This window comes from Chaetodon auriga, chromosome 13 (genome assembly GCF_051107435.1).
Source record: "Chaetodon auriga isolate fChaAug3 chromosome 13, fChaAug3.hap1, whole genome shotgun sequence".
Taxonomy (NCBI): domain Eukaryota; kingdom Metazoa; phylum Chordata; class Actinopteri; order Chaetodontiformes; family Chaetodontidae; genus Chaetodon; species Chaetodon auriga.
In genome coordinates this window covers 858,098-885,624 of record NC_135086.1, presented here as the reverse complement: position 1 = coordinate 885,624, position 27,527 = coordinate 858,098, and the positions used below count along the sequence as shown (strand labels likewise).

At 48.9% G+C, this 27,527-nt stretch overlaps 3 protein-coding genes across 5 annotated transcripts in view; 2 read left to right on the top strand and 1 right to left on the bottom strand.

Moving 5' to 3' along the window:
• The window catches only part of LOC143330395 (integral membrane protein 2B-like), a 13,470-nt gene extending 5,448 nt beyond the window's left edge, over positions 1-8,022 (bottom strand). Inside the window, exons 1-2 of one of the 2 annotated variants that reach the window (XM_076746954.1) lie at positions 7,793-8,022; positions 1-122 (exon numbers count right to left, since the gene is read on the bottom strand). The exon at positions 1-122 is cut by the window's left edge and continues 49 nt beyond it. In XM_076746954.1, the coding sequence (XP_076603069.1) occupies positions 1-122; positions 7,793-7,876 (206 nt within the window). In that variant the 5' untranslated portion in view covers positions 7,877-8,022. The remainder of the gene's footprint in view (positions 123-7,792) is intronic. The other variant, XM_076746955.1, reaches the window with a different exon arrangement.
• Positions 8,023-8,509: 487 nt separating this feature from the next.
• Positions 8,510-13,278, top strand: med4 (mediator complex subunit 4). 2 transcript variants are annotated; one of them, XM_076746171.1, is made up of 9 exons: positions 8,510-8,528; positions 10,677-10,768; positions 10,926-10,992; positions 11,158-11,328; positions 11,437-11,494; positions 11,582-11,668; positions 12,059-12,190; positions 12,358-12,560; positions 12,623-13,278. In XM_076746171.1, the coding sequence occupies exons 2-8, from the start codon at positions 10,695-10,697 to the stop codon at positions 12,528-12,530; spliced, it is 762 nt and encodes a 253-aa protein (XP_076602286.1). In that variant the 5' UTR covers positions 8,510-8,528; positions 10,677-10,694; the 3' UTR covers positions 12,531-12,560; positions 12,623-13,278. The 2 variants fall into 2 exon arrangements, with proteins under 2 accessions (XP_076602286.1, XP_076602285.1); XM_076746170.1 differs by having other exon boundaries at positions 12,358-13,278.
• Positions 13,279-13,683: 405 nt separating this feature from the next.
• sucla2 (succinate-CoA ligase ADP-forming subunit beta) lies at positions 13,684-25,110 on the top strand. The gene is made up of 11 exons (XM_076746979.1): positions 13,684-13,811; positions 15,911-16,103; positions 17,746-17,845; positions 18,141-18,303; positions 19,077-19,205; positions 20,482-20,620; positions 20,731-20,892; positions 20,994-21,136; positions 21,237-21,357; positions 21,498-21,586; positions 22,665-25,110. Exons 1-11 carry the CDS (start codon positions 13,695-13,697, stop codon positions 22,737-22,739), a joined length of 1,431 nt encoding a protein of 476 aa, XP_076603094.1. The 5' UTR covers positions 13,684-13,694; the 3' UTR covers positions 22,740-25,110.
• The last annotated feature ends 2,417 nt before the right edge of the window (positions 25,111-27,527 follow it).

The following is a 27,527-nucleotide window of genomic DNA, read 5'->3' as shown; positions in this document are numbered from 1 at the left end:
TAGTAGCGGTACAGGTAAGCTCCTCCCACCACCACTCCAGACAGCATGAGGGCGAGGCCCAGGCACATGCACCAGCACCAGGCCCGGGACTGGTGACGCACCGGCAGGGCGGCCTCGGCATCCTGCGGGACACAACAAGACGGTTATTTAACCAGCTGGTCCGTCGATCACATGATCAACACCTGATCAGCTGACCAATGAGGTGAAAGAAAATCACAATTCAGACATTCGCTCACTTTGTCAATGTGTGTGTGTGTGTGTGTGTGTGTGTGTATGTGTGTGTATGTGTGTGTTTATGTGCCACTGATGGGAGCTATCAGACGCTAGCTTCAATCCAAAGGAGACAAACCTGTGAGTTAATTTAAAGGGCCAGCAGATTTCTCTGTGTGTGTGTGTGTGTGTGTGTGTGTGTGCGCGTGTGTTTTTCTTGCAGAAGCTTGAGACTTTGATCTTAGAGGAAAGGAGGATTGTGGGTAAACATTGGGGCTTATCAGCAGTCAAACGTCAGCGGTGGACTCTGGCCGGCGTCTTTCAGGACGGGCCTGGACACGTCCTCCTCTCACGGGGACAGACTGACTCATTAACCTGAAGCTGTCTCTGTGTCCTCTGACGCGTCGTCTCTGTCGCTGAGGTTCAGCAGAATAAAACCTTCGCCGTTTACTTTCACTCTCACTTCCTGAAACGCTTCGCGCAGCACGAATCTGTTCCTCGACAACATCTTCACCTTCGTCCTCATGAGAAGCACCACAGAGTCCCAGAGCGCCTTCAGACAGAGCCACGCCCATTTAAGGAGGAACAGAACGTCACATCTGACAGATCTGAAGACATTTTGACTTCAGAGGCTGATGATCAGTCATCAAAGGACAGGAAAGAGAAACGAGCGTCTTCAGATTTCAGTCAGACGATTCAATCTGACTGACAGATGAGAGAATGTCAATGATCCAATAATCAATGCACTCGTTAAAGCTCTTTACCGTGAAGCCGTCCTGGTGGACGCCGGGAGACAAAACATCTGATTAAAGTCCAAAGTAAAAAACAAACAGCAAGAAGCTCACTACGACTCCCAGGATGCACTTTGGTGTGAAACATCCAATCACAGATCTTTAAATTCTGTTTGTCTGACTGATGGAGGGCGAGCGAACCTGAAAAAACACCAACACACACACACACACACACACACACGCACACACACACACACACACACACACACGCACACACACACACACACACACTTCCTCCTCCTGTTCCTGAGCGTTGAACAAACAGTTTGAAGCAGGAAGAGTCTGACAGGAAGCTGCAGGCTGAACTATCTGCCCTCTGCTCTGCTAACGCACTAAATCATTCACACTGACGAGTGGTGATGAAGACGAAGACGAAGATGAAGACGAAGACGAAGGCGAAGACGATGGTGATGGCGATGGTGATGATGATGATGAAGATGATGGTGATGGTGATGTTCATGTAAACGTCCTTTTGCCACAGATAATAACAAACAGACACCACAGTCATAACAAACAGAGCTGATGTCTTAAGGCGTCTCAGGCCTCAGTCTCTGATTGGTCAGTGGAGCAGCGCCGTGTGGAGCATGACTCAGCATTTCCTGCTCTGAAGTAAAATGGGACAGAACGCCTCGACCTCCGTTTTCTGAGCCGTCACCTCTGTTTAGGACAGCGGAGCTCGAAGCCAAACGGCGTGACGCTGGTCTGACGGGCGGCGAGCCGGCCGAGCGAGGAGGAGCGTCGCGGAAAGAGGAAGCAGGGAGCGTTTGGTTAGATTAAAAACAAGGAGGAAGAGGAAGCAGGAGGAGCAGCGAAGCCCGCTCTTTGACGCCAACACTGAGGGAACGCTTCCTCCACCAGCTGTGCAGCTCAGCTCGTCTCTGCTGATCACAGGTCAGCGCTCAGACGCTTCCTGGCCCTGAACCGTGCCTGTCAGGCAGGTGACGCAGCCAGCACACAAACACAGGGCGGCACAGGTGGGACGGCACAGGTACACCAGCTCCAACGAAACACAAGGTCCAGAGGTCAGAGCCCCAGAGACACAACTGATCCAAAGAGAGCAGCACAGAGCAGCGGCAGTGAAGGAGCAGCTGAACTGATCCAGAATCAGCTTCACACACAGATTCACACAGCTGTCAACACGGACGCAGTACAGAGTACTAGTACACACATTCAAATACACGAGCACAAACACAGACAAAGGCCAACACACAGCTCTGTGGACAGACAGTCAGACATGAGACGTTCACATCATTAGCATCATGCTAACCCACCGAGCTAACGGCCCTGGTCCTGGTCTCTGTGGGGGACTGCCTGAAGCGTCTCTGAAGCGTCTCTGCTTCATGGTCTCTGGTGGCGGTTCAGATCTTGTTTTGTGGACGGGTCGGCCGGTCCAGGATTTAAACTGGATTCAAACTGTCGTTACAGAAGCAGCCGTCTTCTGTTTCACAACAAGCTTCACAACAAGCCTGGACAGGCCTGCAGGCGAGCGGCGCCTCGGCACACGCCCCTCATTAACACACCTGTGTGTCAACACGGCCAGGTACGCTGCCGTCACTCAGCGGAAACAACGTGCCCTGTCAGAAACGCTGCGGATCAAAAGGTGCTGAGGCTTCAAACCTGTGATGGACCCACAGAGCGGATCCTGACACGGTCTGAGGACCAGCTGGAACCTGGACGGAGTGTGAGTCTGGATCATCAGCTCTTCTCCTGTCAGTGGAGTCAGAGGGGCTTCTGGGAGCTTCTGGCCTGAATATGTTCATGATGCAGCTAACAAGTACTTCCTTTTTCAATCAATCGATCGATCCATACGTGTGCTGATGGTTTTCTCACGGAGACTCGTTAAACTGCTCTCATCAATAATCAGCGTGCAGGCGTGTGACCGGCCTCCGCTTCCCCTCATCCTAAACCTGGTTCAGGTACGCTGCCGTCACTCAGCGGATCCACATGAAACTCCATCCTGAGCTTTGAGCTCGCTGAGGCGGCGCCGCCACACCGACTGTCCATCAGACGGTTCAGCCTGTCACAAGCTCTGGAGACCACGTCCCCCCGGGCGGAGTCCGAGAGTCACCTCCAGACTTCAGGACAGAAAGACAGAACGAGCTCCTGGTTCCTCTGAGGAACCCACAACGACAGAAGAACAAGAACAAGACTTTAGATGTTCTACTGAAACACTGAGCAGAGTCAACAGGACTCGACAACGTGGAGCTAAATCAGCTGCAACTAATCATCAATTATCCACTGACTGAAAATGTCGGGGGGGGGGGGGGGGGGGGGGTCTGATCAGACGGTTAATCTTCCTTCTTCTTCTTCTTCTTGAGTTTTAGCGGCTGCACCCTGCAGGAGGCAGCTCAAGCCCTCCGGATGAGTCTGACAGATTAAACCATAATCCTGTTCAGGTGGTCCGCCTCAGACGACGGCTCGGGGCAGACCAGGATCAGGATCTGGTCTGAGGGACGCGGCTCGCTGGTGTTTCTGTGTTTGTCAAAGCTCGGGCAGCAAACGGAGGTGAAGCTGATCTGAATACACGAAGTCTCTGCAGCCGCAGGTGGAAATCATTTCCATTAATTTCCATCTTTGGATCAGACAGCAGCTCCACCCGACCACACGCTTCACTCAGCTGTCCAGCATTTCTGCAGCAGGAGGACACGAGGCGCCTTAAGACCGACTGTTAATCCGTTAATGGTTTCAGGTTAAACCCTGCGGAGGTGCACGGCCCGCGGTACCTGAGGAGTCACCTGCACAGGTGCCAACACGAGGAATAACAGAAACACGGTGAAGTCACCCGGCAGCTCGAGGCGGATCCTCCAGGACCGAACACTGACCCAAAAACATGAAACCCCGTCGCTGCGTCTGAGCCACCAGAGTCTGCCAGCGAGACCACGACCCAGACGACGGCACAGCCACCGCACACACACCGATAACATGGATATGGATTATGGATCAGAAACAATCGCCCCGCTGACGATCACTCTGATCAGCTGATCCTTCAACAGAGAAGATTCTCTGATCGTCCAGTGCTGACTGCTCTCTGCCAATCAATCAATCAATCAATCAATCAATCAATCAATCAATCAATCAATCAACTTCCAACACCCAAAACCACAGTCGTGGAGTCACGTATTGACTGATGGCTCACTGTCATCAAACGTTGGTGGTCAAAGCTCCATACATGAAGTGTTTTGACTGGATTTCTCTGATTGGTTGAAACACCTCTGAGCAGTTTTCTCTGTTCTGACGTTAAAAGACCAAAACTTGAAGCTTCTGATTTGACTTTAAAGAACAAACGATCGACTGATTATTGGTGTCAATCAGACTCCAGCACTGACAGCTCTGGTTTCAACATATTCATCAAAGTATTCAGGACACTGCAGTGTTTGTATTTCAGCTCTGTTTACGTCATTAAAGCAGCTCTCAGTTTCAGTCCACGTCCTACCTGCACTCTGCTCCTGTTTGTGTCTGTGTTTAAATAAAGTTTAAAACAGCGACAGTTTCTGAGACTCGACAGCACAAATTGAAAAGAAGACAGTTCAGGACTGAAACAGGAAGTGACCTCAACTGAGCACCAAACGCACCTCGCTGTCACCTCGCAACGCGACCTGAGCGCTCACCTGTAACCTGAGCGCTCACCTGTAACCTGGAGAAGGTGCAGCCTGAACCTGCCGCTCATAAGCTGAGACCTCAGCCCAAGTTAAAGACAGGCCGTCCGCAGGTGATTTTCATTTGTCTGTTCCTCCCGTCAATCACAACACAAATCAATTATTTGATCCGTTGGAGCGTAAAAACCAAAGCGAACACAAACAGACACGTCAACACGAACACCACGAAACCCCTGAAGCAGAACATTTTTTCGACATTTTACAGACTAAAGGACTAACGGAGCAAACGACTGAAACATCAATCAATAAACAGAAATGACAAATGAAAAATAGCTGCGCAGTACAAAGGTCACATGACTCACGTCTGATGTTTTCCAATGAACGCAGGAGAAGAAAAGAAAGAAAGTTTCACTTCCTTCGTCATGGAGGAAGATCACAATGTGCTGCTCTTGCATCCACTTTAACCCGCTGAAGGAAAACATTAAGATCAAACTATCATCAGGCTGAAGGCACCTCCACCACCTCCACCACCCCCACCGTCCGCAGCCACAACAAGCACAGATATGCATCAGAAGAACAGAAGAAACCTCAGAGCTCTGTGGAAACCTGTTTACCCAGATTCACCTGAACGTCCTCTGAGAGCCTCAAACACAAAGACAGCAGCTTCTTTCACAACAGGGTGGAGTTTTTACGAGGCTTCGCCCGGAGAGACGCCGCGCCTCCGCAGCTGCAGGCCTCCGTCAGTCTGAAGGGACGAGTTATTCATCCAGATTCTTCACCACTTCAACACGTCTGACACGCTGAAGGCCGTCGCAGCCTTCAGAAACCACCACAGACCAAAAAGCTCTGATCTCTGTTCATGTTTGAGTGACTTCTTTCAGCTTTGAATGTTTCCCCAGACTTTTCAGTCCTGGAAAACTCCTCCAGGACTCCTCCAGGAGGTAATTCATGACAGGAAGCTTCTTCTTCATCTGCAGAAGGTCAGAAACTGAACAGCTCAAAGACCAAACTTCATCACCTCCACCGAGGAGGTTATGATTTCAGTCCAGTTCGTTTGTTTGTTTGTCAGCAGGACATTGAGGATGTTTAGAGCTCTAACAGAAGACGGACAGATGTTTAGAGCTCTAACAGAAGATGGACAGATGTTTAGAGCTCTAACAGAAGATGGACAGATGTTTAGAGCTCTAACAGACGGTGGACAGATGTTTAGAGCTCTAACAGACGGTGGACAGATGTTTAGAGCTCTAACAGAAGATGAACAGATGTTTAGAGCTCTAACAGATGGTGGACAGATGTTTAGAGCTCTAACAGACGGTGGACAGATGTTTAGAGCTCTAACAGAAGATGGACAGATGTTTAGAGCTCTAACAGACGGTGGACAGATGTTTAGAGTTCTAACAGACGGTGGACAGATGTTTAGAGCTCTAACAGAAGATGGGCAGATGTTTAGAGCTCTAACAGAAGATGGGCAGATGTTTAGAGCTCTAACAGAAGACGGACAGATGTTTAGAGCTCTAACAGAAGATGGACAGATGTTTAGAGTTCTAACAGACGGTGGACAGATGTTTAGAGTTCTAACAGACGGTGGACAGATGTTTAGAGTTCTAACAGACGGTGGACAGATGTTTAGAGCTCTAACAGAAGATGGACAGATGTTTAGAGTTCTAACGGATGGTGGACAGATGTTTAGAGCTCTAACAGACGGTGGACAGATGTTTAGAGCTCTAACAGAAGACGGACAGATGTTTAGAGCTCTAACAAATGGTGGACAGATGTTTAGAGCTCTAGCAGACGGTGGACAGATGTTTAGAGCTAAAAAAAACAAAAAAAAAAAAAAACAGGAAAGCTCAGAGCTTCATCCAGACCAAAGGAGGCTGAAAGAAGCTTCTGGAGCTCGGCGTCCCGACAACAGTCCAGAGCTGAAGAAACAACAGATGCATCGGTGGACATACAGCCGGAGACTGAAGGCCGTCCTCTGTGGTCCATGATGGATCTCGCAGGTTAGGGGACACGTTGGAGCCAAAGTGTTCAAGTCTGCCGAGACCACACTTCAGTGGCTCAGTGCCAGCAGCTCTGGACCAGGAGACAAAGCTGAAGAGACTCAGAGCCTCAGAGAAGCAGAGAGCCTCTCAGTGACCACAGAGAGTCGACTTCAGCGGCTGCTCGCTGCTCGTGAGGAGCAGCCAATGGGAATGAAAGGTTCGGCCCTACAGACGCAGCCTCTCGTCCAATCACGCGCTGGACTCCAGGGCTGAATTTTGATCTCGACACGAAGAATGACAACGACCGTCACGATGTCGCTGTGTTTACAGGAAATGTGGACGCCCCGCTGAGAGGACTGTCCCCACAGATGAAGACACACTTTGAGCCGGCGGCGCACAGACTGATCCTGGACGTGTTCACCTGATGGGCTGCTGCATCGACTCTGCTCTGAAACTGACCCTGGATCAGCCACTCAGGACAGTTTCTGCTCATGCTTTCATTTCGTTTTATGAAGGAAGGAAAGTAAAAAAAATAATGAACAGAAAACGCTGTATACGCTAACTGATTAATGAAGAGCATTTTTCAACTCATTTCTCTTCGTTCCTGTTTTTTAAATATCGTATCGTGTCCTTCATAACGAGGTATTATCATACTGTTTTAGTTACATCTCCACTGACAGCAGATGAGACGTTTTGAGCTTTAAACTGGATTTAGTTAATTAGTTACCGGCAGTAATTTGTTCAGTGTAACGTTCAGGTGTTCGAGTAAAATTCAGAAATTCTAAAACTCTTTCCAGTTGCAGAAAGTTTCCGTTTGTGCCATAAAGTGTTTTTATGGGTCTGATCTGAACACTGAGCTTCAACTCTTTGATCAGACAGAAAAACTGACCCAAAACTACAGAAACGACATGAGAAATGTTCACGTCAGAGCAGAAACAGAAAACCAACACGGAACTGTTTTCATTTATTTTCGTCAAATCGACTTTAACGTCGCATCAGGAAGTGGCCAAACTCACAGCTTAAATAACGGCAAGATAAAAGAGAAAAAGCTGACTTTAAACATCTTCTGAAGCTTCTTTCAGCTGAGTCCTGATGGTTTTTAAACATCTGACAGAAAACGAGCAGCAGCTAAAAAACACGGAAACAAACAAACTGCGTGTTCTTCATCGAGCTGGAAGCTAACTTCAGCTAGCTGTTAGCCATTTTTACTCACTTTGTCCTCCTCGGTAAGAAGAGTTTCCACGTCCTTTTTCACGTCTTTCTGTCCCAAGGCCGAGTTAAAAGACACTTTAACCATCCTGGAAGAGACGCTGAGAAACTCCGAGCGGGAAAAAACACAATGAAAAACTGCGAAACACAAACAAACAGAGAGAATTTGCTCTGAAGTAAAAGTACTCGCACTCCTCTCCAGCCAAGTCCGATCTGTTGTGATCGATGCGGTGTCAAGGTGGACCGAGACGTACAACCGCATTTCCTGTTTATGATCAAAATAAAAGCATAACTGTCGAAACCTGGCAACTTCCTGGATGAGCCGCAGTGAAAGAACTACTCAGATCTTTACCTTCAGTAAAATGACCAAAGCAGGGGTGGACAGTTAATTTTTAAAAGGAAAAACCTGAGCTGCTGGAGGCCGAACCAACAATAACTTCAACTTCATTCTGCTCAATAGTAATTTTCTCCCATTGTAAAAAAACAGTGAATTATATATTTCGATTAGCTGCTACTGGTAATCAGAAGAAAAAGGATATTCTGCAAATATTTATGGAACTAATGCTCCAAAAATACTACATCATTAGTAAAGGTACTGCATTGAAAAGTAAAAGTACTCTGTGCAGCAGTGGCTCCTGTCAGTGCTGTGTCCTTATATATTATTATTTTTTTGATTTCATGTTGTAGCTGGTGGAGGTGAAACAACTATTAACTACTTCATAAACATTTGGGTAGTTTGGGTAAGTCTGTTTTCTCTTTCCTCTTCCTGTCCCAGTATGACCAGTTTCCCTCCATATGCTGAACTGGATTACTGACCAGACAAAACCATCAGGGGGCCCAAAAGGCCCCAAACTGACCGTGTGCTCACTGTGATGTGTTTGGAGCGGTGCATGGTTAAAGCTGATATGATGAAAGGGGCCTGACTCAACTGGTCTTTTTACCTGTCGTCTGGTACCTTATTTGTTTTGCCCTGGAGGCCTCTGATAGGTTCATTCAGTCCTACCTGTCCACACCTGAAATGAGTCTTTTTTTCCTTCATTATTTTGTTTGAGGCATGTTTAAATCCAAGAAATAGTTTGACACTGTAGTAAAACGAATTCCTCACATTCTTGGTGAAAGTCTCTCACATGTGAGCTAAACATGTAGCCAGAGCCAGTTATCTTAGCATAAATGCTAACTAACCTGGAGTCTCCACTGGTTGTCAGCATGTAAACCCCGTGATGATCCTTTTAAAAATCATTTTTTATGGATTAAACAAATGAGATATGACGTTTTAATAAGTGATTTGGTTTCTTTCAGACAAAGCCAGGCTAGCTGTTTCCCTCAGTTTCCAGTCTTTATGCTAAGCTAATCTAACCTTCTGCTCTTTTGTAGCTACATGTTTCAGATTAAGACATTTCAATTAATTTCAATTAATTTCAATTCAATTCAATTCAATATTCCTTTATTTGTCCCGTGAGGGGAAATTCCAGATTACAGCAGCATCAGTTGAGCAGATTAATATAAGAAGAAATTAAAAACAACATCAGTATATATACAAAAGAGTGAGACTTTTAAATAAAAATAAAAAGTAAGAAATTGTAAAAAAAAAATAAAAATAAAAATTAAAAAAAAGTAAGAAATTGTAAATAGTATTTACAGACTGTTATGTACATGTTTATTGCACAGACTACTGCACTGATTACTTGGAGCAGTTTTTATTGTACAGTCTGACAGCTGCAGGGAGGAATGACCTGCGACACCGCTCCTTCACACACTTAGAATGTAGCATCCTGTCACTGATGACCATTACTATTACTATTTCTTTAATTATGTAAAGTCGAGGACCACAAGTGGCAAAAGAAAAACTTTAGTGTTTTCTCACTGTTGTTTGAGCAAAGGACCTTTTTCTAAATAAATCAGGAGGAACTGTCCTCTGGGACAAGTGTTGAGCGATGAATTTACAAGCTCTTATTTTGAAGTGGATCACACAGATGTTCCGGTAAAGCCCTGCATGTCTACAGCTGACTTGACGAGTCCTTCCACAGCCGCTCCAGGCGACCGTCAACAAAACTCCACGGCCCGTGGGAATGGTTGCCAGATGTCGGCTGTGTATCCCCCGAACACAGACAGACAAAGCAAAGAAAGTAAAAGCAAAGACAGTGAAGTAAAGAAAGTAAAAGTGAAATAAAGAAAGTGAAATAAAATAAAGTAATAATGTGACAGTGGCTCGAAAGCAGTAGAATCCCAAATAGAATATCTTTGAATATTTGTGTATTATACTACTTATATTACTAAATGACAAGCCATATTACTACTAGATTATTATATGTGCTTTTATGAGGTTATGCAGTAATATGTCAAAGTCTTCATCTCCATTTCTATCATGTTTACTCCCTTGTATGTTAATATTGCGCCGTATGTACAAACATACTGCACATTTATTATACATAGCTGAATTTTACTGTTGTAGTTGGTGGAGGTGGAGCTCGTCTCTGATGGCGTAAGCTGATGGAAGCGTGAGCCCATCACACAGCAGGTGGAGCAGGTGGAGCAGGTGGTCCATGGTTTGATCTTCGGCTCATGTTGAAGAAAACGCTGAAGCTCAAAAGCTTCGGATAGTTCTACAATGTAAAATTCTCTTTTTTAAATAAGAAAAACCGTCAGATACCTTCAATGGAACAGAAAATACCGAAGTTTATTGTAGTAGAAGAAGAAAATAGCCTAAAATGGAAATACTCAAGTAAAACAGAAGTACTGCGACAACGTTCTCATTTCAGTACTTTAGTAAATGTACTTGTAGGAGTTAGTTAACACCGGAAGGTGGCAGTAGTGCTGCAGTGAGGATGCCAGCTGCCATAAAGCTCAAAGAAGAAGTTACGTGAAACATCACTTCCTGTCTTGCGCAGAAACGACGTGAAGCGGTCATGGCGGTGGCGGCAGAGAAATCAACGAAAGAGCGGCTGCTGTCTGTGCTGGACGATTTGGAGGTTTTATCCCGGTAAAGTGTGAAGTTTCTGTGCTGTTTGCAGAGTTTTTGACGCGCTGGATGTTTGTTGAGTTTCAGAGTTTATTCGGCGGCTCGAAGCCTGAGAAGCAGCTGTTAGCTTCCAGGCTAACATTAGCCGCTGCTTCTAGTCCCTCTGTGTGTGTTTCAGGGAGCTGATCGAGATGTTGGCTTTGTCCAGGAGTCAGAAACTGCCTCAGCCCGGAGAGGACACCCAGGTGACACACACACACACACACACACACACACACACACACACACACACACGCACACACACACACACACACACACACACACACACTCTCACTCACTCACTCTCCACCTAGCACATCCCGGTAATACACTGATCCCATCCATACCAAGCCACTGTGTGCGGTCCTCAGATCCTGGAGCTGCTGGTGCAGAGGGACCGGGAGTTTCAGGAGCTGATGGAGGTGGCGCAGCAGCAGGGGAAGGTGCACCAGGAGATGCAGCTGCTGGAGAAGGAGGTGGAGAAGAGAGACAGCGACATCCAGCAGCTGCAGAAACAGCTGAAGGAGGCTGAACACATCCTGGTGGGTGGTGCTCGTCGGACTGCAGGACACCGTCAGCACCGTCACAAATGGAAAAACATGGAAGCTGTGTACCAAAAGCAAACTCACTTCACCTCCTCTTGTTTTCAGGCCACGGCTGTTTACCAGGCGAAGGAGAAACTCAAATCCATTGACAAAGCCAGGAAGGGTGAGCTGCCACACCTGTGCAGCACATCTGCTGCGTCTGTGTGACGGCTCGTCCCTGAACTCAGGTGTGTTTCTGTGTTCTGTGCAGGAAGCATCTCTTCAGAGGAGATCATCAAGTACGCTCACAGAATCAGCGCCAGTAACGCCGTGTGTGCGCCGCTCAACTGGGTCCCAGGTAGGAACCACCGCCTGCTGCTGCGGATGGGTGGAGTTTCTGTCACGTTGTTTCTCACAGTGATGACGCCAGAAATGAAAAAGACAGAACAAACGGACGTCTCCACTCGCTGATGGACGGCCTCCACGAACCGTCCGTCTGACGTGTGGTCAGCTGACTGTCGAGCGTCGACTCCGTCACGGTTTCTCGATGTGCCCCTCTCAGGCTGAGTTTTAGAGGAGACTTGCGTTTGTCACGGATGGTACATTCAGGGACTGTTGGAAATTTGAAAATCTTCCTGTCTGTGATAAATGGTGTAATTTTGCTGACTTTATGAAAATGATTAATGATCTTTTTGGAGAAACACACATGCTGTGGCGTTCAGAGGTGTAACACACACGTTGTCCTCAGGTGATCCACGCAGACCCTACCCCACTGACCTGGAAATGCGTAGCGGGATGCTGGGTCACATGGCCAACCTGCCAACCAACGGCGTGAACGGACACCTGCCAGGTGACGCTCTGGCTGCTGGGAGGCTGCCAGGTGAGTGTGTCCAGGTTCAATGATCATATTTGATTAGAATTTGAAAACAAGACGTCTGCGGCGCGTCGTCCTCCGTCAGGATGCCGCTGAGCGTCTCTGCAGCCGCAGCGTGACGGTGCTGCTCAGACTTAGCCTGAATAACCTGCGTCTCTGCTCTGATTGGTCAGACGTGCTTACGCCTCACTACCCCTGGCAGTCCTCGGACGTCTCTGTGGGGATGCTGCCTCCTCACCACGGCAACGACTTCGGCCTGGAGCCTCCGGGTCACAACAAAGAGAACGAGGACGACGTGGAGGCCATGTCCACCGACTCGTCCAGCAGCAGCAGCGACTCCGACTGAGATGCTGTGTGTGTGTGTGTGTGTGTGTGTGTGTGTGTGTGTCTGGACTGTTAACAGCAGCCTCTCTGCTCACTTCCTGTCATTTGGCTAAGGAGGAGTCCTCTCTGTCCTGGGCTCTGGACCAGGCGCCGAGCAGTTGAAGGTTTGAAGATGATCGTAATGACACGAATGCATCGTTCACCAGCCCGTCTGTTTCCATGAAGAGAATCTGGCTCATAGTTTGAGGGATTAATCTGTCTGTGCATCAGCAGCCGTTAGCGTAGCCTAAAGACAGGAAGCGGCTAGCTTAGCTTTGTCTCCAGGTGACAGTCCGCCTCTGAGCTCGCTGATGCGTGACATCTTCTTGATTTTCTCAGAGGTGTCTGCGTTTACGTGACAGAGGATTTCTTGGCCTTCAGCTTCAAACTGATGACAGCGCTCGCTGTTTCCTGTCGTTATGCTAAGCTAAGCTAATCGGCTGCTTCATATTGACGTACAGACGTGAGTGGCATCAGTGTCCTCGTGGAACAGTCTGATCGAGGTTTAAACAGCAGTTTGTGATTTGAAGAACAGACAGAAGGACAAACAAACAGATGAGCTGTCCTCGACTCCACATGAAGACAGCCGTCATGAGAAATGTCCTCTCCACGGAGACAGTTTGAAGTATCTTCCTCTTTGTGTCTCATGTGGACAAATACTGTAAATGTCTCTGTGTGTAAATACGCCTGTACAGACTCAGCCTTGTAAATAAATACTTTTACAATAGAAAGTGTGTGTGTGTGTGTGTGTGTGTGGGAGGGAGGGGAAGGTTGTACATGATGAAGTCCTGATGCAGACAAACAGATGTGTGAAGGAAAATGACTTCCACTGTGGTGACAGATGCGTCCAGCTGTTTCTGCCTCCGCTGACATTCACAAACGACATGAAGAGCAGAGGTGTCCCAAACATCTGGGGGATGATTCAATAAGTTGGTGGATCTTGACTGATTTGACAATAATTATCGTGTTTTACGGCCACCTCTAAACAGCTGTATTTCCTCCTCGTGCTAAACTTCACATTTCAGTAACCTGAATGTAGAACAGCTTTGTTTTTGGGCCTTCTTGAGCGTTCATTTTGAGGAACAGCCCTTATCTCCGACAGCGTCTGAATGCGGCACTGGGAGGCCGCCGTTGAGGTCCACTACGCATGCGCGTTAATTACTCCACTGAAGAGGGAGACATGGCGACGTCCCTGTTCTGCGGCCGTTTGACGGCTAGCCTGAGGAACTCAGGGGCCAGAAACACCATCAGCTCCGCTTCCAAGGTGAGTGTGTGTCCACGTTCGAGCGAAGGTCTCGGGCTTTCGGGGCAGGTGTGTGTGGCAGCGCTGCACCCCCCGTAACGACCGCGACTTCACAAAAACGGACAGGGTCAAATCTGACATTAGCATGGTCTCTATGGAGCTCCTGTTGTTTTGGCTAACGCGCTAACTAGCGCGGAGCTAGCGTTAGCGCGGGCGGCTGTCAGTCAGTCCGTGAAAGCAGCCGCGAACGTGCGCGCGGTCCTCCGGGCTCAGCCGGTTCTGTGTCACCTGTGGGTCGTTATAACCGGTGTGTGAGGAGGTGACGGAGCACGGTTAGCTGTAGCTCGTTGACCTCCACCTGCAGCTGCTAGCTCAGTCTGTAGCTGCTGAGCTCTGCGCCATCGCATCTGTCCCGCTGTGTCTTCCTGTACAAGTCCTCTGGACAACTGGTCTCAGCTGAGGACAGACAGAGGACGCTTTCAGCACGTGTTGTTCTGCTGCTGTGATAGTGAGAAGAGGTGTCACTCAGTCCTTATTTTCCATGAACAAACAAGTCAGAGCCCTGAAATCTGTGGCTGTTAACTCAAGGAAGCGGCTGACAGGCGCTGATGTCTACCTGATCCTCAGGTGAAGCCCGACGCTCACCTGAGTCATTCTGTGTGTGTGTGTGTGTGTGTGTGTGTGTGTGTGTGTTTTCAGGCTGCGTTACACTGATTCAGACACTCAGATTTCTGAGCTTATTTGACTGTTTTTATATGTTTAGAAAGTATAAGTATGTATGTAGATCCTTTACTGCAGTAAAATCAGTAATACCACGCAGTAAAAGTACTCCACAACAAGTGGAGGTCATGCTCTTAAAACTACAGTATCATCAGCAACAAGTAAAGGTACAGTCATGCAGGTGAAATGGCCTCTTCAGTAAAATACTGGATTATAATATTGTAGTACAGGATGAGTATAATGATGTATTTCCGTGTAAACAAGCTGCTTTGTTAGATTTACTTAAATCATTCGCAATATTTTCTACTCTCACTGTGTTCTTAAACTGCAGCTGTCAGATTAAAGCAGTGCAGCAGAGGAGACTCTGGTAAAGTACAAGTACTTCAGAACTGTACTTGAAGTGTTAGCCTAGATGTACTGAGGTACTCTCCACCTCTGGCGTCTCATGTGTCGTCGTCTCACTGGCCCGACTTCATTCATTGAAGTATTTGGTGCAAGCGTGACAGCAAGTTTTGTAAGTAGAACTTAAAAAAAAAGCAGTATTACTGTATATCATGATGCAGTAAGTGAGCAGATGAAGGAACCAGAAGCAGCTGCTCCATCAGGTCAGCGTTAAATCTGATTAAAGCTGAAAGTGGATTCATCGATCAGACAGGAAATAAAGACGGCGTGTTGGAACATCTGCTGCAGTGAGGCTGTTTGTGTGTGAACTGATGAGGCAGCGGTCAGATTTCCCACAGTGTTTGCTCTCCTGAACACATCAGACGTCTAGCTGACTGGGCTGAGTTTTATTGAGAAACACTTTAACGTCACCGGCCTGGTTTCATATCCTTCATGGAGTTTCCTCTGCTGCTCAGGATGAGTTTTTGTTTAACGTGACTGCTTTCCAGATGACGCCGCCTCTCGCCGCTCGCCGCTCGCTGTCCTCAGGACGGACACATTCAGAAACATACACGAGGATCTGTGCACACAGCAGCCTTCATCGTTACTGGTGGGGTCCGCCATCGCTGCGCAGGGTTCAGACTGTTTTTGTGATGGATGAACAGGAAGTGATGCGGCATGGAAAGCAGCCTCACGGTCGGCTGATCTGTGGTTGCTGATGATAAAAGCAGGTTATTGATTATTGATTGGTTCTTTGTGAGAGCAGAGTGGCTGATCTGTGATCAGATTCAGTGGTTAATCCTCGGCTGCGTGTCCGTAGCTGCTCGACATGTGCCAGACGTGAAATCTTCAGGTCAGAAGATGATTTTTTACAAACAAAGAGAAAATAAAGAGTGAAGCACAAAAACAGCAAACAGGAAGTGAAGCCTAACGTGATTAACGCTTCAGGTCTATCAGTTCTCCCTCAGCAGGCTCCTGAAGGACCTGACCTCCTCTCACTCCTCCTCTTGTCTCTCCAGGTTCTCGGTGGTTCTTCGGGTCTGTTGGGAGGCCACGTGTCCCAGCTGCAGCCCCCCCTCCTGCAGCAGCAGAGGAACCTCTCCCTTCACGAGTACATGAGCATCGGGCTGCTGAAGGAGGCCGGCATCTCCGTGCCGGCCGGCTTGGTGGCCAGCTCCTCCGAGGAGGCCTACGCCGTGGCCAAGCAGATCGGTGAGTCCACAGTCAGACTGTCCACCTGAGACAGGCTGTCTGACGCTGTCTGCTCAGAGAACAATTACAGGACCAGACGTTAATGCTAACTTTCCTGACTCGCTGTCACAAACACGTTTCGGTATCGACCGCCGAGCGCCGCAGCTCCACACCTGGTTCACGTGTTCAGGAGGAGTTTCCTGACAGCTCGTGACCTTTGTTTAGGGTTTAAACAGCTGAAGCATTCAGCGTCGGGGGCTCGGTCTAAACATAGACTCCTGCTTCAGAGGTGTCACATGACAGCCGGCTCGCATACTTCAAGCACAGAAGGAGGTTCAACCAGGGTTCAACAGTTTCTGTCCGTCTTTGAGCTTCTTCATCACGAGTACAGCTGCAGCTTCACGTCACATTCAGCTGCTCGTCCATCACAGCTTCAGGTGGCTTCAGGTGGCTTCAGGTGGCTTCAGGTCGCTCATGTTATTGATTGTCATCGTCACACACATCAGTGAAGTGAGCTTCACTTCACAAAACACGAAATTCAGGAAAACTGAAAGTCAATCTGGAAAGTAGTGTTGTCACGATACCAACATTTTGGTATCGATAACGGTACCAAAATGTATTTCGATACTTTTCGATACTTTCAATACTTTTCCAAATAAAAAGAAAACACAATAAACGTCATTATTGACTTTATTTTATTGGAAAATCTAACTATGCATCAGTAAATAAAATACCACAAAGACATGCTTTTCTAATGCAGTGCAATTTTTTATCCACGTTTAGACGAGCGTTCTCAGCAGGAATTGTTTGTTTATACGAAGACGCAAAAGTGGGCGAATTCGATTGGATATGCATGCCAGGCCGCAAGGTGGTACTGTGATAGAGCGCCTACGACACGTTGGGGCATCCAAAATTTGACACATGTAATTGTATACACGTCTCTGTTCGCCTGTAGTATCCGTGTACATTTATACAATTGTTGAAATGACTCTTGTATGTTGACTACAGCTGCTAGCACAGCTTGAACATCGGTGGGATCCACGTAGTCAGACATATTGTTTGTTGTTGTTTTACCGGCTTGGCGCGTTGAGTGTGACGTAAGGTGTAGTTGCTATGCGACGCGACGTGACGTAACGCGACGTAGTTTTGCGCTTCTTGCCGTTAGACGGAGACGCAACCCGAGTCGTCTTCAAAACTCTGCACTCTGGAAGGCGTCTTCAGATTTTTGCGGTTTCAGACCTCGACGGCGCCGTCGCCGTGTAAACGAAAGGCACTTCCGATAAAATATTTTGTCGTTTTCATTCGCAATCGTCTTCGTATAAACGGGGTCTCAATCTCTCTCTGTGTCTTCAGACTCCTGCTCCGTTTGCAGCTTCACGCTGCTCACTCGGTCGCTCGCTCACTCGCCGGATCGCTCGCCTCGGCTGAAATTACAATGCGGTGATGTCACGCGGAGACGTTTAAAAAAAAAAAAAAAAAAAGGTACCGGTCCCATCCAAGCGCAGTATAGTACCGTTTTAAATGCCTCAGTACCCCGGTACCAATTTAGTACCGGTATACTGAACAAGCCTACTGGAAAGAATTAAAACAGATTTCACAGGATCACAGTGTGTCCTTAATATGTATGTGTGCGTGTGCTTGTGCGTGTGTGCGTGTGTGTCAGGCTCAAAGGACCTGGTGGTGAAAGCTCAGGTGCTGGCTGGCGGCAGAGGGAAGGGGACGTTCGAGGGCGGCCTGAAGGGAGGCGTGAGGATCGTCTACTCGTAAGTGATCCGTCAAACTGTCCAGAGGTCTTCTGCTGTCGATTTCTGTCTTCTGCTGGTTCCACTTCCTGTTTCGGCTCTTAGCTTCCGGCCTCACTCAGTCTACTGTTATAGGCAGATCAGATGACCTTTCTGATGAGGTCACATGACCCGACGCCATGCCCCCCACAGAGCGTCTTCAGCTCAGAGCTCGCTCTGTCTGTGAACAGTGAACAGATCAGATCACAGCTCTTCTGACAGTCTTTGTTTCCTTCCTCCTCCTCCTCCTCCTCCTCCTCCTCCTCCTCCTCTCCAGGCCTGAGGAGGCCCGTGACATTTCGTCCCAGATGATTGGTCGAAAACTGTACACTAAACAGACTGGAGAGGCGGGACGTATCTGCAACCAGGTGTTCATCTGCGAGCGCAGGTACCCTCGCAGAGAGTACTACTTTGCCATCACCATGGAGAGGTCCTTCCAGGTGAGGCAGCGCACACGCGCACACACACACACACACACACACACACACACACACACTGAGGGGTTATGCACACCTATGGTGACCATGCGTGCAGCCTCTGAGGTCACACAGGCACCAGAAAAGCTGTGATTGGTCAGCTGCATGTGTGAGTCTGCGTAATTCATCTGAAGCTGAAGCTGCAGGTCGGCTTTGGGTCTGTCTCCAGTTCAATAAAGACCATAACAACAACAACAACAACAACAACAACAATAAGAACAATGATATTATTATTAATGATAACAGTAAAACATTCCTCTGGGCGGCTGAATGCGTTGTGGTTAAACGTGGTCATTCTGAATTTGTCCACTAGATGGCAGCACAGCACAGCGTCGTCCGTTCAGCTCTGTTTGTTGATAAAGTTGAGTGCAGGTCAGGGCCTGTCAGGTTTGACGTCCTCGCTCAGCTGACACCTCGTGCTGACGTGTGATCACAGGTGGAACGTCTTCAGGTAAAAGAAGAACGTGAGAGCTGAAACCATCAGTTCAGCGGTCAGCTGCCGAGGAAAAGGTCTGTTTTATTAAGTTCACTGACTGTAAGAACAAACAGGACAGCTCTGAGGACGAGTCGTTTTTGGACGCCGTCTCTCACGTCCTGTTGACGTGTCGGTGGAAGCAGTCCTTCAGATCCACCGACGACAAAGCTCAAAGTCAAAGACGTGAAGCGTCCACAGATAATTGAAAGGGTTCAGAAACTCAGAGCGCTGAACTCCTCTTTGTCCCTCTGGTGTCCCGCAGGGTCCCGTGCTGATTGGCAGCTCGCAGGGGGGCGTGAACATCGAAGATGTGGCAGCGGAAAATCCAGACGCCATTGTGAAGGAGCCCATCGACATCGTGGAGGGAATTAAGATGGAGCAGGCCGTCAAGGTACGATCGATAAGAGACGGAGACGCTCCAGCTGTGTGTGTGTGTGTGTGTGTGTGTGTGTGTGTGTGTGTGTGTGTGTGTGTGTGTGTGTGTGTTCAGCTTCATTCTGTCTCACGATTGGAGCTCCAGACGTCATTCGTGTTGTTTTTACAGGCTGAACAAAGGTTTGATCCTGAATCGTCTCCTAAACATGTTTCTGATCAGTCTCTGGATCTGTGTGTTCGCCCGTTCTTTGAACTGGTCCTGGTCCTGGTCCTGGTCCTGGTCCTGGTCGGTCCTGGTCTGATTTTCTGTCAGCGCTCGGTGATGAAGGTCGACTGACTCTGCAGCCTTTCAGCCTCGTTTGGCTCCTAGTTTTGGATTCAGCTGCTGCAGGAGACCAAAAACAGCTAAAATCAAAGAACGTGTCACTCAGTGTCTTCAAGCTTCAGCTGTGTGCTAACGTGCTAACGTGCTAGCTGAAACAGCCGGACAGGCAGTGATATATCAGAGCGTCCTCTGGGGTCACTTCCTGCTGCGTGTCCTGACTGTCCTGTCCTTCGACTCAGTGTCTAATGTTTGTCTTCAGTGACCAACTCGTCTGAAACGGTCATTTCAGGGTTTCTGTTCGCGTCTGAATGCGTTTGTCCTCGTTAGTTTTCTGGATATTGAACATGTCGGCTGTCGTAGTGAGAGCAGACGCTCCATGTGTTGGACGAAGAGGAGGCGCTGATCCCAGGAGCCTCTGATGGAGGTCCATCCACGTCCCTTCACTCCTTTATTCATTATTGTGTCCTCTGAGACACAAAACGACGTGACGTGATTTAAAGAAGCTGCTTCTGTCTTTAAGGACAAACGTTTACAAATATTGAGGGCTGATGAAGTCAGACTGATGATGATGATGGTGATGATGATGATGGTGATGATGATGGTGATGATAGTGATGATGATGATGATGATGATGATTATGATGGTGATGATGATGATGATGATGATGATAGTAGTGATGATGGTGATGGTGATGATGATAGTGATGATGGTGATGATGGTGATGATGATAGTGATGATGATGATGATGATGATGGTGATGATGGTGATCGTATCTCCTCCACATATCCCTCTTGTCAGCGTGTTCTCTTCACGTTCGAGCCGATTGAAGCTCAGTTCTTCTCTTCAGTCGACTCGGACGTGTGTCCGTCCACGTCCACGTGTCTCAGTGCAGTTTGAAGCATCGTGTCGGAGAAGGTGGATGTCTTGATGTCGAGCAGGTGATGAATGAATGAGGTGTGTTCTGCAGGTGGCTCAGAAGATGGGCTTCCCTCCGGCGCTGGTCGACGAGGCGGCTGAGAACATGGTCAAACTCTACAACCTGTTCATCAAGTACGATGCCTCCATGGTGGAGATCAACCCCATGGTGGAGGACTCCTCCGGCATCGGTACGCACGCACGCACGCACGCGTGCTGGTATTTTGAGTATTTGGTACTCATAAGTATTTTGGCGCGTTTTTACTGATCACTTATGAACGTCTCTCACGTCTCTCACCAGTGATGTGCATGGACGCCAAGATCAACTTTGACTCCAACGCAGAGTACCGCCAGAAGAAGGTGTTCGACATGCAGGACTGGACCCAGGAGGACCCCCGGGACCGGCAGGCCGCCAAGGCCGACCTGAACTACATCGGCCTGGACGGAACCATCGGCTGTCTGGGTGAGTGAAACGTGGAAGGCGCAGAGGGTCGATGAAGAGCGGGACTCCAAACCTGATGTCCTGCTCACTGTGGACTGACGAGTGTCTGTGGTTGTTTGTAGTAAACGGAGCGGGTCTGGCCATGGCCACCATGGACATCATCAAGCTCCACGGCGGCACGCCGGCCAACTTCCTGGATGTAGGAGGAGGAGCCACAGCGCATCAGGTGACCGAGGCTTTCAAACTCATCACCTCTGACAGGAAGGTAAGACGACGCCTGCCGCTGCTAACGTTAGCGTAGCTTTGCCTTCGGTCGGCATCGCTAATGTTGTGCGTTCTGAATGGTGTGTTGTGGCGGCGCTCAGGTTCAGGCCATCCTGGTCAACATCTTTGGAGGCATCATGAGGTGTGATGTCATCGCTCAGGGCATCATCATGGCTGTGAGAGACCTGGACCTCAAGATCCCCATCGTGGTCCGGTTACAAGGTACGACACACACACACACACACACACGCAGGCAGCACTGAGAGGCCACGTGTGCTGGACAGACACCAGCAGGTTTGTTGGCTGAGGACGTTTTTTGGGGACGTTTTTAAAAGTCAGCTTTGATTTTGTGGTTTGTGAAGGAACGAGAGTGGACGACGCCAAAGCTCTGATCGCTGCCAGTCCGCTGAAGATCCTGGCCTGCGATGACCTGGACGAAGCCGCCAAAATGGTACACACACACACACACACACACACACACACACACACACACACACCATGTGCTGTATGTGGACATTAAAGTCACATGTACTGTCCCGTCCTGTCCTGACCTACAGACCTCAGAACCTCCTGGTCTGTTAAACTGCAGCGTGGCGTCCGTCTGACCACGCTCTCTCTGTTTTTGTCGACACCGTTGAGGATGCGATTGGCTCGTTTGAATAAACTTTATTGTAACTGTCAGTGGACAGAACCTACGGGGTTCAGCGTGACGTCCATTAGAGACTCGTTTAAAATGTGTCGAATGACTGAAGACAAGATGAGTTCAGCTGAAACATCAAACATGTTAGCTTACCTTAGCTCGCCTTAGCTTGCCTTAGCTTGTCTTAGCTCGGCTTAGCTTGTGTTAGCTCGTTTTAGCTCGCCTTAGCTTGTGTTAGCTCGCATTAGCTTGCCTCAGCTCGCCATAGCTCACGTTAGCTTACCTTAGCTCGCCTTAGCTTGCCTCAGCTCACCTTAGCTTGCCTTAGCTCATCTTAGCTCGCCTTAGCTTGTGTTAGCTCGTCTTAGCTCGCCTTAGCTTGTGTTAGCTCGTCTTAGCTTGCCTTAGCTTGCCTCAGCTCACCTTAGCTCGCATTAGCTTGCCTCAGCTCGCCTTAGCTCACGTTAGCTTACCTTAGCTCGTCTTAGCTTGCCTCAGCTCACCTTAGCTTGCCTTAGCTCATCTTAGCTCGCCTTAGCTTGTGTTAGCTTGTCTTAGCTTGCCTTAGCTTGCCTCAGCTCACCTTAGCTCGCATTAGCTTGCCTCAGCTCGCCTTAGCTCACGTTAGCTTACCTTAGCTCGCCTTAGCTTGCGTTAGCTCATCTTAGCTCGCCATAGCTCACGTTAGCTCGCCTTAGCTCAGATTAGTTTGCCATAGCTCGCCTGAGCTTGCCTTTGCTCGCCTTAGCGCGCCTTAGCTTGCGTTAGCTCACCTTAGCTCGCCTTATCTTGCATTAGCTCACCTTAACCCACCTTAGCTCGTCTTAGCTTGCCTTAGCTCGCCATCAGCTCTGTCTAACTCACCGTCCTAACTTTCGTGTCCTCGCAGGTTGTCAAGCTTTCTGAAATCGTCTCACTGGCTAAAGAAGCTCAAGTGGACATCACTTTCCAGCTGCCCATCTAAGAGACCTCCTGCTCACCCCAAACACTCCCCCTATGACCCCCCCAGCGACCCACCACTCCTCCCCCAAACAGCTGAGAGGAAGCCACCCAGACATTTCCTGTTTACTCTGTGGCGTGATGGCGTGATGTCTACAGGTGTCTCCTGTCTCCACCCTTCGTCTCCTGTCTCCAGGGTTCCTCAAACCTACAAACTTATGTTGCACTTGAGTCAATGCGCACAAACCTCCACGTTAACTGTTCCTCCTTCAGCTCCTCCACCCTGAACCAGCCTGTTACTCCACCTCCTCCTGATCAAAGAGCTGAAGCTTTCTTCAGTTTGCTGTCGATTTCAATGCCGTGACTTTGTGTTTTCAGTTCAGTTCAGATGAGTAATGATCGGTGCTGTGACGTCAGCTGGAAGCGACGCGACGCCTGAAAGGCGGGAAAAGGATTCAGATCCGGAAACACACACGCAGCGTCTGCATGAGCGTCTTTCAGTGTGTTGTCTCTAAAGAGGACTGTAACAGAATAAAGAACAGATTTGTTCCTCTGCTCAACTCTGAAGTATTTCATCAAACACGTCAGCCGACGGCTGCAAACACACACAAACATGCTGTCCAACCACAGAGCGCTTCAGAGCGCCGCTCGCCCCCACAGACGCCTCCACGCCGTCTCTGCGGCTGAGGACGCTGAAGGTCTTTAAATCTTTAAATTGGTTCAGCAGACCTCCTGGAGACACGTCCCCTCTGAGCTCTGCTGGTCCAGGCTTTGAGGTTTCCGCCTCCATCACGGTGGAGGTGAGTGGACTTCCTGTTGTTGCTCGCTGACAAAAGTCTTTTGAGGTGTCAATCAGCTGCCGTAACTGTGACGACACAGAGCTGATGAAATTCCCATCAGCCTCAGCTGGACTTTGTGTTTGATGCTAATTAGCTAACGTTAGCATGCTAACAAGCTAAACTAAGGTGATGAACATGGTAAACATGAAGCCATGTTGGCGTGGTGGTCGTTAGTGTTTAGCTCAGACACTGAACGTCTCGGCCGCTGTGGTGTCACACTCAGAGGTCGCTAACGTGTGTTTTTGATGATGATGATGATGATGATGATAAAGACATCAGCCGGTGGAGGCAGAAACCTCAGAGTCTGAACACCTGGAAACTGTCCCTTAAATTTGATGAAACAACGTTTAAAGATGCTCTGAGAGGACAGAGGACACATTAGAGGACACCAGTGGTACGAAATGTTTACACTCCAATCGTTGCTGGGAGACGTGATCAGCTGATCCAATTAAATCACTAAAAGACAAAATGTCCTCAGCTGCTGCGTCTTTGAGCGCGAGGACATTTTTAAATGTAAAGAGCTTAAAAACGGTCAAAGCTGAACTGCAGAGACGCGGATGCTCAGCTTCAGGTGGCGGTCGGCTTTGAACGGGGCACACATGCGGACTCGATTGATTATCGATAGACGGTTCTGGCGTCTCGGCTGTGGTGAAGTTCACGTGTGGTCACGTCGGACGCGGACGACTCATCTTGACTCTTTCGTTGTTAAATAAGGCAAATGAATTACTCGCCGTGTCGTGGAGCTCAGCGTCCCAGAGAAAAGCCCGCGGGGATGGCGTGGAGTCGAGCGAACGCTTATCAGTGAGCGCGGTGTGACTTCCTGCGTCCACTTCGCTTCCACGGACACAGACGCTCACTTTGTTCCCTGAAGATGAGTCGTGACCACATGTGCTTCTTCTCGACGGCTTCCCGCCGTCACCACGTCGTTGGGGTCTGTTGACCCGTCCTGCTGAAGTGAAGCATGCTTTATGTTGTTAGCCAATGGGGGCGGACTGGATGTCTGCGGTCCTTCCTGAGTCTCATCTGGTTCCTCTTTGAAGCCGAAACCAGGACGGCGAGAAACCCGCAAGGTCAGAAGGTCGTCGTGTCGGAGCCGCTGTCCGGCTCTTCAGCTCCGTTGTTTTAGGCTTTTCTCTTCTTTGAATGTTGAGTTGTGGACACACTGGATTTTTGACTTTCTGTGTTTTTATTTGGTCTGAGTCATCTGATCACTGTCGATCGGAGACTTCTGCATCAGTTGCTCCTGTAGATTCAGTCTGCCGTCACGCCACACAGGTTTCTCTGTGATGTCACAGTCGTGTTCGGCCGGCTGCCTCCTCTCAGAACAGCTGGAAAATAACTGTAGTCGCTCCCCCTCCTCCCCCTCCTCCTCCTCCTCCTCCTCCTCCTCCCCCTCCTCCTCCTCCTCCTCCAGCACTCAGAACACAAGCCGACATTGTGAGTTGTACTTCATTTATTATATCTTGTAAATAACCGAACTGATGTTCTCGCTCTGTAAAATATTTAAGATCCTCACAAAGAGCTCGACAGGAAGACAAAATAAAAGCAGAGAACAGCAACGAGTCTGTGTGTTCTTCCTCTTTCCTGTTTGTCTTGATGAAAACATCCATCATCTCAAATGGTAACTGTTGTACTTAAAGTAGCTGTTTTCCCAGTTTCCTGTCTTATGCTAAGCTAAGCTAAGCTAACCATAGATGTGGATGTGATGTCAATCTTCTCATCCAACTGCCAGAAAGAGAAAAAGCATTTCACATATTTCCAAACTGCTGATCTTTTTCTCTGAAGACAAACGTTCAAAATTCAGCTTTGTGCTGTTCCTGCGGCTCGCAGCCTCGCAGCCTCGCAGCCTCGCAGCCTCGCAGCCTCGTGTGGTCTCGGCCACTTTGTTCTTTAATTACGGCCTCGTGGTATTAACCTGTTTGTGGCCTCGGCCTGCAGCGCGCTGATTGCGGGTTCTGGGGATATTGAGCTGTGATCAGACAGACGGCAGTAAACATGGAAATGTCTGTGAGGGAGTTTTTCCACCACATTGACTGAAGTGCATCATGAAAGCGTCTTCCAGCTCTGATCCTGGATGTCTTTTGAAGTGTCAACACATATCACATCTGCACTCCCACGCCCCCCCCCCCCCCCCCCCCAAGCAGCTGATGGCGACTCTGCACGCGCTCACGTGAGTCTTAATCTGCAGCCGCTGGCTGGTTGGCGCTCGCCTCAATGCAGCCATGTGGGAAGAAGAGCGAGCAGGCGTGAAGATTAGTAGCACGTCTGAGGAGGAAGGCAAACACATTAAGTTCTCCGCTGTGCTCACATCACAGATCTCAGAGCAGTTTGGCTTCTCTTTACTGCTCATATAAATACTTCATACATCATATTTATGCTTTTCAGAAACTCATTTACCAACATTTATTTTCAGTATCTAACAGGACTAAGACATGGCTGTGGTTGGAGCTAAATGCTAACACCAGCACGCTAACGTGCTTGCCATGACAATGGTAGAGTGGAGTGTTAGCATGCTAACATGAGCTATGAACCATCACATTAGTCACAGCCCAGTAATTAATGAGTCAACAGTCAGCACAGGACAGCCCCGTCTGCAGCCATGAGAGCCTTTGAGAGACACCTGAAGGACATCACCGGCCCCCTGCTGGACCCCCGACAGTTCACCTACCCAGCAGATGGTGCAGTCACCACAGCACAACACCTGGACTCCCTGGGACAGACAGACATCCTGTTTGTGGACTTCGCGTCTCTCCATGAAAGACCACAGCCTGAACGTGACGAACGCCGTGAGATCCCGATGGTGTTATGATGTCACGAAGACACAGATAAGGTGTCTTTCATCTGTGCTTCGTCTCTCTGCAGACTCCGGCTCCTCCTCGTCCTCCTGTGAGCAGACGGTGATGGAGGTCCTGCAGAGCGAGGACAGGCAGGAGGACTCTGCTGTTGGCTCTCAGCTGGCTCAGACTGATAAGGTTCAGGGTTTCGGGGCGTCGTGCCGCCGCCGCCAGTCCATTTATTTCTGTTGTGATAAGACCGGCCATCCTCAGTGAGCTGGGGGGGGGGGGGGGGGGGGGGGGGGGGATAATATTTCTCAAAGTTTGCAGGCATAAGAAAGAAAAGTTGTGCAGAGGAAGAGAGGGGACGGGATGCTGTGGACAACAAAGGACAAACCCAGTCCAACGTGGACTCATGAGCCACAGTCCGACCTTCTGACTCAAAGCAGCCTCCAGTGTATGAATGAATGAATGAATGAATGAATGAATGACTCCCTCGGTGTGATCCACTGAAGTCTGAGGTAAATGCACCAACTTTGAGCCTTTCCATCCCTCTTCATTCTTCTTCTTCTTGTTTCACTGTAAATAATAATAATAATAACAGTAATAATCATGTGACACTTGTGCAGGTGTTACATATTCAAAGGCTCCAGGTAAAAACAGCTCATTCATTCATTGAGAGGGTTTCATGCCAGATATTATTCTGTTCCGATTTTCATGAAAAACAGCCAAATCTTGTCTGCTTCACCCAAAATATGGAAGGGCAGACTGACGCCGACCTGCACAGCTGAGGGCCCACAGGTGCAGAGGCTACCTGAGCACAGGTGATACCACAGGGACAGAGGGCGCGAGTCCCTGTCATAAACATCTACGACACGATTAGAAGAGTGTTGATAGTAATAAGATTTAAAAATGATATCCACGTATCAAACCTCCGGTCGGGCACATGCCGCCCCCCCAGCGTTGACTCCGGCGGCCATGATGGCTCCACCTCAACAGACTCCTGTTCTTCAGTGATGAAGGACGGAGCTGCTCCACGAAAACACAAACGGTCCTGCTTCTGCAGGAGAGGAGCTCGTTCACAGGATCCTTTCATTCACAGAACTGAAACTACGATGGATGATGGAGGGAGGGGTCAGCGAGCAGCGACGCAGAGGGGCAGGGGGCCTCACAGCTGGACCACCACCGCTGGACCACCAC